Source organism: Lactuca sativa, chromosome 6 (assembly GCF_002870075.4).
Source record: "Lactuca sativa cultivar Salinas chromosome 6, Lsat_Salinas_v11, whole genome shotgun sequence".
In the NCBI taxonomy this organism is placed as follows: Eukaryota; Viridiplantae; Streptophyta; class Magnoliopsida; order Asterales; family Asteraceae; genus Lactuca; species Lactuca sativa.
In genome coordinates this window covers 95,032,815-95,052,992 of record NC_056628.2, presented here as the reverse complement: position 1 = coordinate 95,052,992, position 20,178 = coordinate 95,032,815, and the positions used below count along the sequence as shown (strand labels likewise).

The following is a 20,178-nucleotide window of genomic DNA, read 5'->3' as shown; positions in this document are numbered from 1 at the left end:
GCGCGTCATCCATTCCTAACTTTGAGGGGGAGAATGTTAGGTACAAAGTTATTCATGTATGACTTTATAAATGGTTTGACTTTTGTAGACCCATTTGCATGTGGTAATGTAGCCTTGTGACATGATAGATAGATAGATAGATAGATAGATAGATAGATATATATATATATATATATATATATATAGAGAGAGAGAGAGATATGTAAACACCTCTATATAAGGTAGGTTCATTCCACATGTAGAGGTGTGTTTGAGAGATATAACATTGAGAGTGTTAGTATGTGTTAATTTTGTAGATTTAGATCTAGATCCTTTTTTGTAAACACCTTTCATAATCGAATGCACTCTTAAACACCGAAATCACCGTGTTCCTTGTGTGTTAAATTTTGCATGTCAAACCAATGTTCATAATTCACATTAATTAGTTTATATTTTATACATCTAGAATATGCTTTATAGATGAATTGGCAATGAGCTTTTCATGCGATGTAACGGGATACCGGTAGCTTAACATCCTAAAGCAAATTGATCACTTTGAAACAACATGACCATCGTCAAGACTAAAATTCCTTTAATTTTGATAATATGTTTTCTTTTGAATTTCATTGATGCTTATTATCTTTGTGGTGGAAATGGAGAAGTTTTTAAAGTTTATACAGGTCAGATCCATGGGGCCACCCCCACAATTCCAGGTATGTTCCAACATATGTTCAAGATAGTTTTAAGATTTTAAGTTATTTTATTTTTTTAATGTTATTATACTCATGGCCAGCTGTAGTTTGGAACTTTTCCTTTTATGTTGGTTCAAGTAATGAATCAGTAGGTAGGGACATCATAGTAGTTTAACATGTTATTTCTTTTTGTTTTGTTTTATGTTTCTTATTCTGTTCTGAGTATGAAATTTTTACATACCACTAGACATGCAAGGCGGGTTTATGTTGGTTTACTCATTACAACAAGGGCTGGTCCTGAGGAATAAAATGCCCAGGACTAGTCGGAAAAAACGACCCTTAGGCCTTAACATATAACGAATTTAAATTAAGTTTTTTTTTTTTTTTTTTTAAAAAAAAACGACGATACTCTTTATAACAATAAATATAACAAAATCATAGTATTTCAATCAGTAATAACATATTGTAATAGCTAACCGACGACCCATAAAATAATATTTATCTTTGCTTTATGTCGTCACCATTCAAAGTTCCAAGATCAAAATTCAAAGGTTTATATGGGCCTCCAAAATAATTCATGATTTTTTCTCTAGTAGTGGAGTGATTACATTTATATAGTTTTTTTATACGGAAAAGGAACACGAGAAATAATTTTTCTGAAAAGACGTAGAAATATTTATGTCGTCACCTATTCAAAAGTAGGAATAACGATTGATTAAGTGGCGAATCCAAGATTTAAACATACGAGATTCCAACCTAAATTAGGTATAAAATAAATGGATCAAAAAATATAGTTTCTAATCATGTTTTAATAGTACTATCTAAGACAAATATAATATAAAATTATTAACTTCACCGATTAGAAATAAAAAAATAAACATCACAAAAAGAGAAGAAACAAATGAAGATATAAAAATTAATAAACAAATAAATTATTAAGATCATTCTAAATTCTTTGATTCAGCTATAGTATATAACTATAACCTAAAGAATTACCAATAACTAAAAAAAAGTAGGAAAGATTGAAAAAAAAAGAATAACGAGCAAATATGAGTAAAATTGATTATATATATATATATATATATATATATATATATATATATATATATATATATATATATATATATATATATATATATATATATATACTCAATATATAAAAACTTTGTTTCCTGTAATATCCAAAAAGACCAACAGACCAAAACTTATTACCAAAAGACCAAAACTAATGCTAAGTAAGTCTATTCTACTTTATAGTTTCTAGAGTAGGCTACTAGACATTGACTTTTTTCTTTATACTTATTTGGTTATCTCTGCATACAAAATAACTTCACCAGTCAGTTTAGAAGACAAAGTAGAAAGTCAAACCTAACAACCTTGGAGTTAAAGGAGACTAGTCACCGGAGAAAGTGGGGAAGCAGGCCTCCAGTTGATCATTGATCGGTAGAGTTGGATAGAGAATCGACGGAGATGGGTAAAGGTTGACGGAACCGCATGTTGAAGCAACCAGAGACAACAAAGAATCGGTGGAAATAGGCGGAGATGGGCCTAGCTAAGTGAGCCTACCGGAGACAAAGATCAGCACAGAGATACAAAAGTTGAGGACAAAGAATGTCTTCGTTACCTAAAGTTTTTTTTGTAAATTTTGGTTTTGGAGATTTTTAACTTTTCAATCTTCTTCTATTCTTCCCTATATGTGATATTATTTTGTTTTATGTTTAGTAATTTTGAAAGATTAACAATATTAGTATGATTTTTATAAAAAAGATTTTTTTGTTATCCATCGTCTCCTCCTAAAATTTTGGTAACCATATAAAATTTTTGTTAACAAAATAGGGTCATTAAAATTAGAGTAAGAACTTTTTTAAGAAACATAAAAAATGAGAACAAAGATCGATAATCTTATCAAATAATTGAAAAAAAGCCAGATGAGAAAACAAACTCGGTCAAAGATGTTTCTTGTTAACTCATTGGTTTCTTCAATTCTGATTTCTTTGGTAGCCTTTGGAAGAATGTGAAAACCTGAAAAGACTTTGTGGATACTATAGTTGTTAGTTTATGTAATCACAAACTTTGGAAAAGAAATCTTATTTTCAACACAATATTCTTCAACGGTCTCACTTTCATCTTCGGTGTCATAAATAGGATCCATATCATAAATAAAATCGATGTCATAAAATAGATTATTCTCGTCTTCACCTAACATGTCCCGAAAAAGTTGACCATATTCAAACAAAATCGAGAAGTATGCATCCGACCCCATGAATGCAGATCTCTCCCTCATTAGAGATATTCTGAACCAGGAATTCATCTTGCTTAACAACACCCAATCGGAACTAGGCTCTGATATCATTTATGATATGGATATGGGAGGTTTTGTTTTGAAGTGTTTGTGATTGTAGTGGAATAATATTAAATAGAGAAGAAACAATGCAAATGGGGCTGTTACTAGTTATATTTGGAACAATTTTGGCAAGGTGATAAACACGAACAAGTATCAAAGGATAGGTTGATAAACAAACTAGACCTATAGCTTGTAAATCTTAAAACAAACTAAGACCTATTAGTTTGAATTCGATCAACTCAAGGAACGCGTCCAAAAGATGATAAAATATGAATTATGGCAATAATTTGAATGAACACAAGGGTTTTCTGAATTTTTGGATTATTTCAAATGATGAATCAAATGGCTATTTAAAGCCTAAAACAACGAGCGGTTACAAACTCAAAAGACACACTAATTAAACACAACTATTAAACATAATAAAAGTTAATTAAAAGCTAATCATAAAAACACTACTTAAGGCTTATTAACTAAACCAATTAAATGCCTAAAAAGATTTCCAAGAGTTGAAATATATAACCCTAATCCACCAAGGTCACCAAAAACGTCTTGGAGGATTTATGAACCCAAAAAGTAACAGTTGGAGCATTTATGAAGTCGTAAAAATGTCATCCCAGTTGACAAGCAACAACTCCTCACTTTTGGATCCCATATTGGTCTTATTCGTATAAGTTATTGACATTCCTCAGGATTGATCGAGGTTCTTTTGGAATTAAATTGAAAATGTAGGTTAGTTCTTCTATTATTGTCTGTTGTTTTGTTATCTTCAGAATTTTATCAAGCTTTACTACTATTTTATCAACATTTCCGTTAGTCAATATGGAGACTTTTTTTTGGCAAAATGTTCAATTTTGATTTCGAATCACACCATTGTCTCTTTATTTGACATGATGTATGTAATTTGAAGCTTCTATTCGCTGTTGGAATCCTGTAAGGGTCGAAGACTAGTTGTAATATGTCGAAGACCTATGTTTATTTTACAAGGCATTTTATGTAACGAAACGTACTGTTTAGTCCTTATCATTTTTTGTGTGCTTTCTCGTTTCCTATAAATAGGGACCCCACTTAGAGTTAGATAAGAGTCTTTGTACAACTTGTCTATTTTCTCTCTATAACAGTTGAAAGCATAATAGAGCTGAAACCAGATCATATTTACATCGTGTGTTCATTCAATATTCATATAACTCTGATTTGATTCTTACTTGATTCAACACTTCATCAATTGGTATCAGATTAGGAATCATAATCTGTGATCTGATTTTCACTCTGATTCAAAAGTTTTTGAATCAAATTTCTGATTCAAAAAGTTCCGCACCTTTTGACGTGAAAAGTTTTCTAGATCTTCAGTTGTTATTTGATTCTGCAACTGATTTGTTGAATCAATTGTTCTACTTGATTTCTTTGATCAATTCAGCAATTTGCTTTCAAATTCTCTTTGATTTCTCAAAAATTCTCAAAATTTTTCTTCCGTACATTAATGGTGAACTTCAATCTCAACTCAATGACTTCATACTCTCATCTTCTAGGATCTTCAACGAAGATTCCCATGCTCATTCCAGAATACTATGATCAGTGGTCTGATCGTATGCAAGATTACTTGAATGAACTCGATGAAGAGCTTTGGTCTTGCATCTCAAGGAATGTTACTCTTCCGACGAATCTTCAACCAATTGGATCATTATCTAGTACTACGAGTGTGGAAAATCAATCTGATCGAATGAAGAAACTCGAGAAATGATGCATAAGGGAGTTACGTGGTGCATTACCTCCAGTTGTGTATAACTATGTCAAGAGTTGTACAACTGCTAAATAAATCTGGAATAATCTCAAAGAAAAGTTTCAAGGTAGTGAGAAGAGGAAAATCAATTCAGTTAAGCAATGTTTGATTGAATTGAAGGATTTCAAGCAAAAAGATGGTGAAACGATTGAAAGTTACTATGATAGGCTGAACGAGCTGATTTACGAATGTAATCGTTATGGAATCACAAGGTCTGCCATGGAATTCAATCTCCTCTTTGTTATGGGACTCCGTAAAGAATGGAGGAGTGTTAGAATGATGGTGAAAAATCAACAAAGTTTCGACACATCTTCTTTGAACGATTTGTACAATCAACTAAAAACTCATGAAAGTGAAGTGAACGGAATGGCAGAAGAGTCGAAGCTTAGTCTGGGAGGTCCATTAGCACTTGTCTCTAAAGTGTCTGAAAAGGAAGCAGTCGAAAAAGGTGATTCTGATGATGAAGAGGGGTTTATCATGAATTCGGATGAGGAGGCAATCGCTTTTTACTCAAACAACCGAGTCAAAAAGTTTTTCAAGAAGCTGTTTAATTCGAAGGTGAAACAAAGTGAGGGAAAAAGGAAGTTTCGTGAACAAGGCTGTAGGAGAAGAGAAGAAGAAGTTTGAGAAGAATGATGGGAAGGGTGCTAAGGAAAAGAAAGAGAAGAAACTGAAAGGAGATTCGGGAATGGATTGCCATTATTGCAATGGAGCTAATCATTTAGTGAATGATTGCATGCTTCGTAAGAAGGATGAGAAAAAGAATAAAGTGAAGGATGAAGCATATTATGTGGAGAGATTGGAGGAGGTGTGTGCAAAGGCTAAAAATTTGTCTTTGGTTGCTCATGGTGAACAGGAGGATGATGGCGCATATCAAATTTGGTCTTCGGGCTCTCATGATGAAGAAATGCGTAATCCTATGCATGGAGCCATGTATGCGAAGCTTGAGGAAGATTCGGACGAAGAGGTAAAGGGCCGATGTTTCATGTCAAAATTTGCTGATAAGTCTCCAATGACAACTAAGGTACGTAATATTCTTCAATCTTTCAATATTCCTCTAAGTGCATATGATTCTGAAATTGTTACTTTTGATTATAATGTTGCTTATTTTGATAATTTGGTTGTTTCTGCTAGCAATGAAGCTAAGAAATTAAGCAATCAGTTGCTAGAGACTCAAAAGAAGTAAGATTTGAAAGTTGTCAAGATAGAATGTTTAGAATTGAAAATAACAAACATTATGTGTGATAGAGATTCATTGTCTAGTGATGTAAAACTCTTATTAGCTCAATGAAATATCTACTGCAATTCTGCTAAACGTTCATATGGCAAGTTAACTGCATTGCATCATTCGTGTGAAATTAGCAAGGAACAACATAGGAAATTATTACCTTTTCTAGAATATGAGAGAGCGAAGGTTGATAATATTTTGTATGATTGTGAGAAAAATATTATTGAGTTTGACAAAATTCCTGATGATAGATATACTTATGGAATTGTCAAAATTGACGAATGTCTTGATTCAAATGAGTTAGTTAACATTGTTAATGATACTTTGACAAAATCCGAACAAATCAAAATTTTGAAAAAGACTGAGAATTCAACATCTGATACTCAATCTAATTTTTCCGATATTGAAGATAACTCTGACAATATTAGCGAAATTAGTGATATTGAGGATGTTGATTATTCTCAGTTGTCTGCCATTAACGTTGCATCGAAATCTAAAGGAAAAGAAAAACTTAAGGATTTGATGGTTAAGATTGACACTGACAACCCTTCAACTTCGAAAGTTTGTGATCCTGAGTTTGTCGATATCCGAGATAGTCAAACGGATAGTAGTGATGATGATAATGACGAAGATGATTCGCACAAAAAGGTCTCATCAAATAAAGATTCGAAAGAAAATGAAATTCCACGTGTGGTTGTTGATCAAGTGTTTAAGAACACTGAAAATTTCGACAAAGTGTTGTCTGTAAAAGGAGCCCATTGTTTGGAAAAAAAATCAAGTGGTGTATCCGAATTTCAAGTGTACTGATGATGTTGTTTTCCCAAATCAAGTTTTTGTTACTACTGGAAATGTTGAGAACATTAAAACAGAATTGAACAAAATTTTCGAAGATGAAAACAAGCAAACGACAGACGAAAGATTCTTTTCAAATCAAAGCACTGTCGAAAATAACCTAACATAGAATTCGTATGTTTTTCAAAGACAAACTACAACGCAAATGGGTTGAAAAATCAAAAATTGTGAAAGTAGTTACAAAATAGGTTATTGTGGAAAATGAAATTGTTGTCAAATTAAATCCCAAAGAATTTAAAGAACAAATTGACAAGTTTTCAAAATAAAATTCAATTTCAAAAAGACAAGCTCGAAAGAAGAATTTTTTGGCAAACCATAGAGTTACGAAAGCAACAAAATGGTTTGACATTAAAAACAACTGAAAAAAAAGGACTAAATCTGTTGAGAACAAGTCTTCACATTCAGCAATTCATTCAGATCAAAAGAAAAATCCCACTCAATCAAATAAAACTAGATCTGAATTTCATCCAAAAACAAATTCTTCAAAAGTTTCAAACTCATCATTTTCTAAAGATAACAAAAATACCTAAAAAAGTGTTCAAAATCAATCATCACCACAATGATTTTCTTCTAATCATCAGACAAGGTTTTCTCAAAACCAATATTTTCAAAATCGGTTTTCTCAAAATATAAGTGTTGGAAACAATGATGGAAGTCGATACGCAATGGCATTTCGACCTCAATCAAATGTTGATTTCTTCCCACAAAAACTGAATTTTCCAAATCCTAAAGGCAAACAAATCTTAAAAGTTTCATATACAAAAGGGTTGTCTCATGACAAAAACATCGATCATTGGCTTGAAGGAAAAGGACGAATTTATTAATCAAGGAAATATTCTCAACAACAAATTCACGAACCATATGAGAAATATGTGAATACTTCGTCAACTGAAAGCTCATCTTCAAAAGAATCAAATGATTCAGTGAAAACTTGGCAACCGGTTTCGGAAGAAAAGCATGTACCAACACAGTCTAAAAGGACGAAGGCATGTGTCAGTGACAATCCCAAACTAACAAAAACTTATGTTTCTGTTCCTTTGTCTAGTGATGTGAACTTAATTGATAGTCTCAAAACTAAAGTTTGTGATTGGGTTAAAAGTTCTGCATTTAATTCTATTTTCAAAACTAATTTCCAAGGACCCAAACAGCCTTGGGTACCTAAATCCTTTCATTGATCGCAGGTATTATGTGACGAGCAATATGATGACAAATGGTATATTGATAGTGGTTTCTCACATCACATGACTGGTCGAAAAGAAAATTTGAGAGATTTTTGAAGCTTGGAAAATGCAGGTGTTGTGAAGTTTGGAAACAATCACAAATGTCAAGTGAAAGGCTATGGGAAAGTAACGAATGGACAGTTTACTATAAATCGCATCGCTTATGTCGAAGGTCTGAAACATAATTTGATTAGTGTTTCACAACTTGTTGTGGGCACTGGAAATCAAGTTGTGTTTAACGATGAAGGGAGTATTATCTCAAAGGTTAAAACCAACGAAGTGTTGCTGAAGTCGTAACGTTATGGGGATATGTTTACTCTTGATCTAAAACCGATTGTTAGGAGACCTTCAGTTTGTTTACTTTCGAAAGCCACATCTGATGTTAGTTGGTTATGCATTTAAATTTTCGCAATTTAAATAAGTTGGTACTTGATGATCTTGTTCGAGGCTTACCAGTTTTAAAATTTGACAATGATACTTTATATGCAGCTTGTGAACAAGGGAAACAGCATAGGAAAGGACATCCAATTGTGATATATTCGAAAATTATGGAACCGTTGGAACTTCTTCACATTGACCTTTGTGGACCATCAACTGTTGAAACTCTCAATAAGAAATGGTACATTTTGGTTATTGTTGATGATTTTTCATGATTTACTTGGGTATATTTTCTCATGTTAAAATCTGAGGTTGCTCAAACAATGATCGAGTTTATAAAGAAAATTGAAATAAGTCTGAAGAAAAATGTTCGGAAGATCAAAAGTGATAATGGGTCTGAGTTTAAGAACAATGTGTTGGATTCGTACTTAACAGAAAAATGAATTTTGCATAACTTCTCTTCACCCTATACACCTCAGCAAAATGGTGTGGTTGAAAGACGAAATAGGTCACTTTGTGAAGCAGCAAGAACTATGTTGACATATGCGAATCTTCCTCAATATCTGTGGGCTGAAGCAGTTTCGACAGCATGTTTCACTCAAAATCGATCTTTCATTCATTTTTGATTCAATATCACTCCGTATGAAATCATTAATAACCAAAAGCCTAATGTCAAATTCTTTGATGTTTTTGGTTGCAGGTGCTTTATAATGAATCTTAGAGATAACCTTTCAAAATTTCAAGCTAAGGCTGACGATGACATATTTTTAGGATATTCGCACAATTCGGTTGCATACAGAGTTTTAAATAAGCGCACCAGAAAAGTCAAAGAAACATTCAATCTTACTTTTGATGATTATTATGTTAAACAAGTTGACAAGCAGTTTCCACAAAAACCAATCATTAATGAATCATCTGATGAAACTGAAGAATCAAATTCATTTGACTTTGATTATGATTTAATTTTTGGTATTCCTGACAGGGTTGTGGATGCTGAAGTTCATACGAATGATAATTATCACTCTGAATCTTCGAAGCATACTGATGACTTGGAAATCCCTCAAACTATTGAAGATGTTAATTCAACAACAAATTATCCAGGAGTTGTCAAAAGTATGCAAAATAATCCAATGGAGGGAGAGCACTTGGATTCGAATACTCTAGTTGAGGGGGAGCATTCTTTCGAGGGGGAGATTGGGAGAATTAATGAAGTTGTTGAGGGGGAGCATCTTGTTGAGGGGGGAGCTTCAAAATGAAGACACTGATACAATAAATCAAAATGACGAGTTTCATGATCTAAATGATAATGTTTCTGTTGTAGGATCTGAAAATGAAGAAATGTATGAAGATGCACCTTTGGAATTTGATCCAACATATCCACCGTTAGAGAAATGGACAAGGACTCATTTGAAAGATCAAGTCATTAGGAATCCTCAAGATGAAGTATTAACAAGAGCTCAAATTCCTGCAAGGAATGAGGTCTTAAACACTCATCAAGAATTTTGCATGTTCAATGTTTTTATCTCGAAAATTAAACTAAAAACATTTAAGGTTGCAATGGAACACTCAGATTGGGTTGTTGCAATGCAATCGGAACTAGCTGAATTCGATAAAAACAAGGTCTGGAGATTAATTCTTAAACCTGAAAATGTTTCGATTGTTGGATTAAAATGGATTTTCAAAAATAAAACCGACAAGGATGGAAATATTGTACGAAATAAAGCTCGAATAGTTGTAAAAGGATATTCACAACAAGAAAGGATTGATTATGAAGAAACCTTTTCCCCTGTCGCAAGACTCGAGGTTGTTCGAATATTTTTAGCTTATGCAGCTCATAAGGATTTCGATGTCTATCAAATGGATATGAAATGTGCTTTTCTCAATGGCGAACTTGAAGAAAATGTTTATGTTGAACAACCTCCGGGTTTTGTGAATGAAATGCATCATGATCATGTATACATTTTAGATAAAGAGGTATATGGGTTAAAACAAGCACCAAGAACATGGTATGCAACTCTTACCAGTTTCTTAAAACAATCGAAATTTAAACAAGGATCAGTTGACCCCACGTTATTTCGAAAGAAAGTTGGGAATCATCTAATGCTTGTTCAAATTTATGTCGACGATATTATTTTTGGCTCTACTGACCCTGCTTTGTCTAGTGAATTCGAAAATTTGATGAAAAGCAAATTTGAAATGAGCATGATGGGTAAAATCAATAATTTTCTTAGTTTAAACATTCATCAAAGCAGAGAAGGCATTTTCATCAATCAGAAAAAGTATACAAGGAATTTGCTCGAAAAATTTGGAATGACAAATAGCGTGAAGCTAAGAGTTCCAATGGTAGTTGGCACAAGGCTATCACCTTCGTTAGACATGCCTGCAGTTGATCTTACCTTGTACATGAGCACGATAGGTTCATTGCTTTATCTTACTGCAAGTAGACCTGATATCATCTTTTCTGTATGTAATTGTGCTAGGTATCAAGCAAATCCACGAGAACCACATTTAACTACTGTGAAGAATATCTTTCGTTATCTCAAGGGAACAATTTCGTTAGGATTGTGATATCCTTCGAAAACCGGATTTTTCATTCAGGCATTTGTAGATGCAAATCTAGGAGGGTGTACTTTGGATCAAAAAAGCACAAGTGGTGGTTGTCAATTTTTGGATGGAAAGTTAGTTAGTTGGTAGTCAAAGAAGCAGGCGTGTGTTTCGATTTCTACAGTTGAAGCTGAATATGTTGCAGCTGCTGCTTATACTTCACAAATTATGTGGATCCAGAGTCAATTGTGAGATTCTTGTCTCAAAAGTTTTCTAAATTCGAGGTTGTGTTGGACAAACAGTTAGCTCTGTTATCTAAGTTTTCAAGTCTACTACCAACAGATGCCCCGCCTGTTGTCATAGGGGTGCAAGGGGGAGAAAAGAAGGTTGGTAATGCGAAAATTGGTGAGGTTTCGCATGAAGCTGTGAAAACTGTGAGATTTTTCAAACAACAATTCCAGTATTGAAGCCAATTATCTCAACTGTTGGGCTCGTTACTTTGACAGTTGGACAACAATGCCAATTTCTACGAAGCCAATTTCAAGACCAATTTCTAAAGGAATTTTGATTGGTGAAGGTTGTAGTATTTCGAAGCCCAAGGAAGTTGGTAATAGTTCTTCGATCAAAGACAAAGGGAAAACAGTTTTGGTCAAAAAGTCGAAAGAGGAGAAGAAAGTTGAAGCGGAAGCTGAGGTTGAGAAGTTAAGAGTTATTCAAAGCATTATGCGACTTCGTGCAAATGACCCACCTGGTATGAACAAAGGTGATCTTGCGAAGCATTACAAATACGAAACAATTGAAGCAAAAGTTGCATATAATCATATGTATGCTTTTGAGAAGAAGCCAAAGCAAAGCTATTTTGTTACGAATACTGATATGAGACAACTGGATTTCCCGATAAATGAAATGATGTTCATCATGGCCCAATACAAGATTGCTGAGAAATTTGATAATGATGACGATTATACATACATGAAGCTCAGATTTCATGCTGTGTTAGGGAAACTTCCAGAGGAAATTTGGTCACTCGTGAAGATAAAGAAGGTGATCAATATTAAGAAGGATGTTCTTTTCGAAGACATGATACAGAACCTTCGATTTTACATTGCAAGGGCGAATGGTCAGGAATGTAATTTCTCGATAGCCGATTTTCCATTAATGAACTTGTATGATCTTATACAAGTTGCATTACTTCTGAAAGACAAAGATGCTTCATATCTTCGAGAGACTGATCCAAAAGTGTTTCGTCTTGGTCTTGCTCACATCAAAATATTCATAGATAACTACTATGAGTGTTTAGCTTTAACGGATGTGGAGTTAGCAACTGCGAAGGGGTTAGAAGTGAAAGTACTAATGGAACCAATGAAGACTCAACCTGAGTTAAAGAAGTATGCTGATGGAGAAATATGCTTGAAGCCTTTTGGTATGGTCTTCGCTGGAAAGGATAAAAATGGAAAAGCCAAGAGATTCTTGTTCCAAGCATGCAAAGTGGAGAGATACACAACATCATAGTATACGAACTTTATTGTTCGTATGAATAGCTGCAAGAAGAATAACGAAGGGGACAAGAAAGAGTTGAAGAAAATTATTTCTTGGTACTCTGAAATTCGAAGGGTAATGTTGTATGCTATACAAATTCTCATGAACTGAAGATGGTCGACATTATTACAAAGGGAGAGAATGTAAGGGTCGAAGACCAGTTGTAATATGTCGAAGACCTATGTTTATTTTACAAGGCATTTTATGTAATGAAGGGTACTGTTTAGTCCTTGTAATTTTTTGTGTGCTTTCTCATTTCCTATAAATAGGGACATTACTTAGAGTTAGATAAGAGTCTTTGTACAACTTGTCTATTTTCTCTCTGTAACAGTTGAAAGCATAATAGAATTGAAACCATATCATATTTACATCGTGTGTTCATTCTATATTCATATAACTCTGATTTGATTCTTACTTGATTCAACACTTCATCAAATCCAAGGATTATGTGAAACCAAAGGAATCTTATAAAAAAAAGTGTACAAGAATTTTCAATTCTACTTGCCAAGTCTTCTCATCATTTTATCATTGGGTATGTTTTTTACAATAAGGTTTGTAAATTTTTTTGTTAATTACTAGAACAAAAGTGTTAATTACAATGTTTTTGGTCCAGGTAATTCATTTACTTTATCACCAGTGATGAGTGTTATACATTTGGTTGCCAGTGAAAACAATGTCATCAAACTATGTTGATTCTCAAATTTGTATTTCATTTTGTAGGTTATCGCTTCAATCATTAATAACGTTCGAAAGACATGGGGCCATGTCGATTAATAACGTTCGAAAGACAAGGGGCCATGTCGACATAGATGGTCAAACCTATGGTAATAAATTTACAGTAATCACTATAATTGATTCACTTTACGTACTTCTTTTTAGTTTACACATTGTTGTTTATTTTTTGTTCATTAAATCTTGTTTCAGTAGGTTAACATATGCACAAAAACTCATCAATGCATGTGTTGGCCGCTGAAATTTTAAATCTTTTGTTATTCGTGTAAAAGTTATGTGAAAAATCTCTATTTGGAAAAAATAATTAGTTTGCTCCAACTTTTCAAAGTTTGAAATATCTTATTTCAAATACAAAAAATTGGCAGAAACTAAATATAACGAAGCTAAAAGGCCATTGCTAGTGTTTGTAGTATTGGTGAAGATCTATAAACATATGTTTTTTTTTAAAAAAATATCAAAATATATTTATAGCAAACATAAGACGTCATTGGATGACCCAACTATTGTGGATGTATCTATTTAAATTGTTTGATCAGCACATTTGTATCTTCACTGCCAAAAATAATTTGAAAATTTGAGTCAAAGTAGACCTTAACCATTTATATTTCATTCTGAATGCAGGAAGTCTTACCTCTACATTGGTCGTTAAAACAAGTGGTAAAATGTTCTTTTATGAAAGGTATGGAAAGATCACACGAAAACATACATAATTAAAAAATGAAGTGATATTCATTTGTAAGAAATTGATTTTGGTTGAGAGTTCCAAAAAATGGCTCTTAAGGTAGAGGCATATTACAATTTCGTTCATATGGCCATTATTCAGCTGGAAAACTACAATAGTAACTTCTACATGTGAGTAAAAACCTGCATTTAGACAGATTACAACATAAGGTTACATTATATGTTGCTGAACCGCAGGTCAAAAAGTGTGAACCATATAATCACTCATTATTTTAGTTTCAATATATTAAAGGAATTAAAGTGGAATGAATACCTGTGGGCCTTACTAAGCCTGAAAAAATAATATTTTCTAGGACCATCTGTTTTTTGCAAAATGACATATTCTTTCTATTGAACTTTGTTCGCAGCTTGAAGTGTCAATTATATTCCAAAGCCTATGGTTTCTGGTGCAGAGTTGAAGGCATTACAATTACGATCAGTTAACTATAAAAGCTACAATGAACAGATGAATAGAATGAACCATTTCATTCTATTGTCATGTTTATTTGGCTGAAAATAAGAATGTATTTTTCATTTGTTTTTGTATTAACTTATACCATCCTTACTTCTATTTCTTTATATTGTATCACTATTTCACTATAAACTACAATTATAGATTTTTGTAATTAGGGTATTGTACCTTTCACTTAAATGAGATATGATGATTTCGTCTTTTGCATATAGTCGAATACAAATCCAACCCCCACAAAAGCGGGGATACTTCACTAGTTATACACTAAAATTACTATTTATTAATTCATATATAATAATCAAACTAAAAAATATAATAACAAAGAAATTAAAAAAGTTTAATTAAAAGAAATTAATAATCTTATAGTGAACGGAAAAATAAACAAAACCACAATAAAACTTATAAAAAAGGATAATGACTTAAAAGGGTAATATATTATTGGATTTGTACACATTTGGTCACTGAGTTTTTCTTTTTGTCTATATTTACCCCTTCAACTTGTTAAATTGTACACATTCAGTCCTTATGACCGGTTACTTCAGGTTAGCCGAGAAAAATGACTTAATAGGGTAATATATTTCTCATTTTGTACACATTTAGTCCTTAATATTTTTGTACACATTTAGTCCTTAATATTTTTTTGTTTCAAAATAAGTCATTTTTGTTTTTGTACTCATTCAGTAATTATGAATGATTTCTATAGGTTTTTCTCACAACATCTTACATGGGACAATCATTAATGAAGTGTGTGGGGCTATTGATGTTTATGTGTAACGTCTCATTTTCACAACCAAAAAAATTTCATTTTTAGATAAGGCAAAACTCTCTAATTATAAATCTATTATTAAGAAAAAACGTTTATTCCAAAATATATTGATCGAAAATCAGAGTAATATAGGAAACACGGTATCCTCAATACTGTTAATGAGTGTGTACAGTCCTGCCTTCGCCTTCTCATGATCAACGATAGAACCTGAAAACATAAACAAATTGGTAAGCACAAAGTTTAATGAGTTTCCCCCAAAATACCCAATACAACAAACGTATTATCATACATAATGGGCCCACACTCATTAGATTGAAATACATTGGCCCAATCAGTCATCGAACTGGAATGCAAACATGCAACAGATCCAATCAGCCATCAGACTAGAATACCCAGGGTTTGTTGGTCTGTCGCCTTAACTCAACCGCTCTTCTCAAGCCTCCGTGTCGATGGCTTACAGTCGGCCTACACCAGGTATCTTGACCTACAACATATAGCATGACCGCCTCAACCTATCCCACCACAATATAGCTATCTCACGTAAGATGTCGTGAGAAAAACTTAAAGAAAGCATTCATAAGTATTGAATGAGTACAAAAACAAAAATGACTTATTTTGCAACAAAAAAAAAATATATATTAAGGACGAAATGTGTACAAAAATATTAAGGACTAAATGTATACAAAATGAGAAATATATTATCCTAGTTAGTCATTTTTACCGGCTAACTTGATGTAGCTGGTCATAAGGACTAAATGTATACAGTTTAACAAGTTAAAGGGGAAAATGTGGACGAAAAAAAAAACTCAATGACCAAATGTGTACAAATCAAAAACTATATTACCCTTTTAAGTCATTATCCCTATAAAAATGACTAAATCTACAACATTTTAAAAGTTTGGACCTTAGCTACATAAAATAAAAATGCATACAGACTATTTTTTTTGCATTTTTATAGAAAGAAATAATTGAAAGCGTCTCAAATAGATATAAATCTTTATATTAACATTTATTATTTTTCTGATATCTTGTTTTGTTTTAATAAATAAAAAAGCTTGTCATGTGAGGAAACTTTCCGGTACCTTACCAAGAAAAAAAAAGGAAAACAAAAAATAAATAAATAAAGATACGATGTTCAATCATAAATAAGTTATAAGTCGACGTGAAACGTAATATGTTCCAAAAATATCACTGTCGAAATCTCGAGAAGCCTATTCGGCGAACAAAGATGACAATGGCACTCCATGACAAAGACAACGAGCAGCACCGACAACAACTAGAGAGAATGAAAACGTTGAACTCTTCCGAAACATCTAAAGATCCTCAATCGGTACCTTCTGATATCATTATCGAAATTCTGTCGAGGCTTCCCGTTAAATCGCTCTTACGGATCAGGTCTGTGTGCAAGTTATGGTTCTCTATAATATCCGATCCTCATTTTGTCAAATCCCATCTCAGTTTGTCAACCAGCAACAATCGCTATGCACATCATCGCTTAATTTTGAGTACCAATTCAATAAGTGTTCATAGTTGTCCTCTTTATGATGTGCTTTATGATGGAACCGTCAACGCCTTAGAGATTGATTATCCATTGAAAGAGTCTTTTGACTATGTGCGGATCTTCAGTTGTTGCAATGGATTGCTTTTAATAGCTAACGCGGACGGTGATCTGTTTATTTGGAACCCTAGTACCCGAAGATCAAACAGGTTACCGTGTTCTGGTTCTAGAGGGCGACCTTGTAAGTATGAATTTGGGTACGATGAGTCTTCTGATGATTACAAAGTTGTTGGAATATATTATGTTTCTAAGGGTGAAGCCGAGTATGATGCGATAGTGAAGATGTATTCATTGAAAACTGGAAATTGGAAGAGAATTGGTGATTTTCATAATGGTTTTTCTATGGATTGTTCTGTCAAGTATTTGAATGGAGTTCTTCATTGGATGAGTATTCAAGATTCTGGGTCATCTTATTCGTGGACTATAGCTTCTCTTGATTTAGCAAAGGAGACGTATGGAGAAATTTTGCAACCTGTGTATGATGAATTCCGTACGCATTTAAAATTGGGGGCTTTGAGAGAATGGTTGTGTGTGCTTTGTGATTATAGTCAAATTCGTGCGGATGTATGGGTGATGAAGGTTTATGGGGTGAAAGATTCTTGGACTAAATTGGTTTCTATCCCATATTCCACTGATCCTGGGTGGCATAGATTTTCAGTGCCTTTGTGTATTTCAGATGATGGGAAAGTTTTGCTGAAATTTGGGTCGAAATTAGTTGTATATGATTCCAAGAATTGTTCATCTTCAGAGATTCAGAACTTCAATGAATATGTTGAAGCGTATACAATTGTTGAGAGTCTGGTTTCTCCTGATTCCCAAGCGGGCCCTGGAGATAATAATCAGGCTTGATATCAAGGAAGACATGGCTTTTCTAAGAGGGTGTTTGGTTAAAAAAATTCTGCCTAGGATTATCTAATTACTTGATCACCACATGTTAGAAGAAAATCACTTATATCCCATTGTTTTGTCTTCTACTTTCTTTAAGTAGTAGAACTCTCAACACATTCAACTCCATTAGTAGTGATTCTTACAACCTATCTGTCACAAGTGTATCCAAAAACCATTTCCTACACAATATTTTTCTACATCTCACTTAATTCTTATAGTTCAACATCGCATAATTACTTTTCAAATGCACATCAAATGAACCTCACTAATGGAATTAATGTGCTTTGGACAAGACTGATGCTACATCAATACATGGTAAAATAAAATAAGTCAATGGGTGGAAAGTTGACCAAATCTTTTGACCCATTCTATATGGTTAGATGTTGAAAGTGGGGAAGATTGCTCTCATGATTAACATCTTGTTCAATTTGGGAGAAATGAAATCTTGATTCAAAGAATATATTTAAATTATTGTGTTATGAAAAAGGATGAGTAGTTGATTGTCGGTATTTAAAACGATTAATTCGTAATCTGGAAAAATTAAATTGTTTGGTTTTACAATTTCTTCGATCAAACATGAAGAGTTGGTAGTGGTAGAAAATTTTGAGAATGCCCAATGAGGAGGAAACACATGCTCAGGAGGAGTTGGACTTCACTTTTTTTTTTTTTTTTTTTTTTCATTTTTCTAACATATAAAAAATTTAAGTCGGTCGTGATTGATCAAGGTTCAAAATACTGTGAGTCGTATCATTATGGCAATGTCAAGTTTCAAGTTTTATGAGCCGCGATGAGTCTCGACGCTTGTTAATGTCTGATTTAAGACGTTAATTATATATATATATATATATATATATATATATATATATATATATATATATTCTATTATTTATTTTTATATACATATATGAGTTCAGACAATATTTTTTTAATGTGTGACGTTAAATATAAGCATTGGAGATATGAGGGACTTTTAAAAACTATGTGATTAATTTTACTTGGTAGATTTCAAGATATTTTGAGAATATTTTTTCAAAATATCATCCTAAATTATCTCTCATTAATGCTTACAAATGTATCCACTTCTACATATTCTCCTTCACCATCAACCACTTTGCTTATCCATTTTCCTTCTAACCACTCACATTGTGCGCAATGAGCCTTCTCCATATACAATGGGATCATCCAACCTTGCTTGGTAGCAAGTTGTGCACAAGAAACATCACGCTTTAAATAAATTTATGCTATAGAGATGTTTGGCGGGTTAGGAAAAAGTAGTTTGAAGCTAGAAGATGGTAGCTTTAGAGATGTTTGACGTGTTCGGAAAAAGTAGTTTTAAGGTAGTAGCTGATAGCGGGAAATTGTAGCTCTTATTTATATAAATATGTTCGGTGCAAGTAGCTAGAAGTTTTTGAAACATGCAAAATTACATTAAATGACATATAGATATAAACTATAATCGGAATACAATGATGATAAATTAAGTTTTCTAAACTATAATTATCAAAAGTTAAAAATCTTCCAAATTGTAATACCAAGTGCATCTGTATAAAATTTTCCAAATTTTATTACCAAGTGCATCGGTTAAACTTCTTAATTGGTAGATGTTGGACTTTTTATAAATAAAGTAAATAAGCCTTTTCATTTTTTAAGATTTGAGACCAAAGATTTTTTACATATTATAAGTGCTTTGATGTTCTAAAAAATAATATTATTCTGTGATATTTAATTTTGGTTTATAAATTCATATAACCAATATTTATTATTTTGTTATATGTAGATTAATAAATTATAAAATATGTTGATAAGATTGTTTAAAATACAAGCATCATAATTGTAAAATTATATTTATATTTAATCATATAAGTGTAACGACAGGATTTTTCAAAGGAAAATTTTCATTTTGATTATCCAAACACATTTCCATAAATTACAAAATCCAGATATAATTGTTTTCAAACTCATTTTAATTACAACTTTTATTTAAAATATCAGAGTGTCCCATAAAACGCATGTCTGAGAGTGCACGCCGCACCATCACGCCTTGCCCTTGCCCTTGGGATCTGATGTACCTGAAACAAATCCACAACCTGTAAGCTAATGCTTAATGAGTTCCCCAGAGCATACCCCACACACAATCCACATAACACATATCATATTAGCTATAAAGCTACATATACTACATAAGCCATGCACACATAAACCTGTAAGGATGTCGTGGGCTCCCACCAAGGTTCTTACACCTTCATGTCATGGGCTACCCCACATGGTCTTTACCTGGGAATGCCATGGGCTACCCCACATGATCTTATATCCAACTAACACAGGCTCCCCCTGGGTCTTTCATAAAATAACATACATAATCAACTTAGCATATCATATCACAGAAGTGTCTAACATACTACATACACATGCATAAACTAGTAAGGATGTCGTGGGCTCTCCCAGGGTCTTATACCATCGTGTCATGGGCTACCCCACATGGTCTTTAA

General features: G+C 32.9%; 1 protein-coding gene across 1 annotated transcript; it reads left to right on the top strand.

The window, feature by feature from the left end:
• Nucleotides 1–16,211: 16,211 nt before the first annotated feature.
• Nucleotides 16,212–18,094, top strand: LOC111884339 (F-box/kelch-repeat protein At3g23880). The gene has a single exon (XM_023880645.3). The coding sequence runs from the start codon at nucleotides 16,418–16,420 to the stop codon at nucleotides 17,648–17,650; it is 1,233 nt and encodes a 410-aa protein (XP_023736413.2). The 5' UTR covers nucleotides 16,212–16,417; the 3' UTR covers nucleotides 17,651–18,094.
• Nucleotides 18,095–20,178: the final 2,084 nt, after the last annotated feature.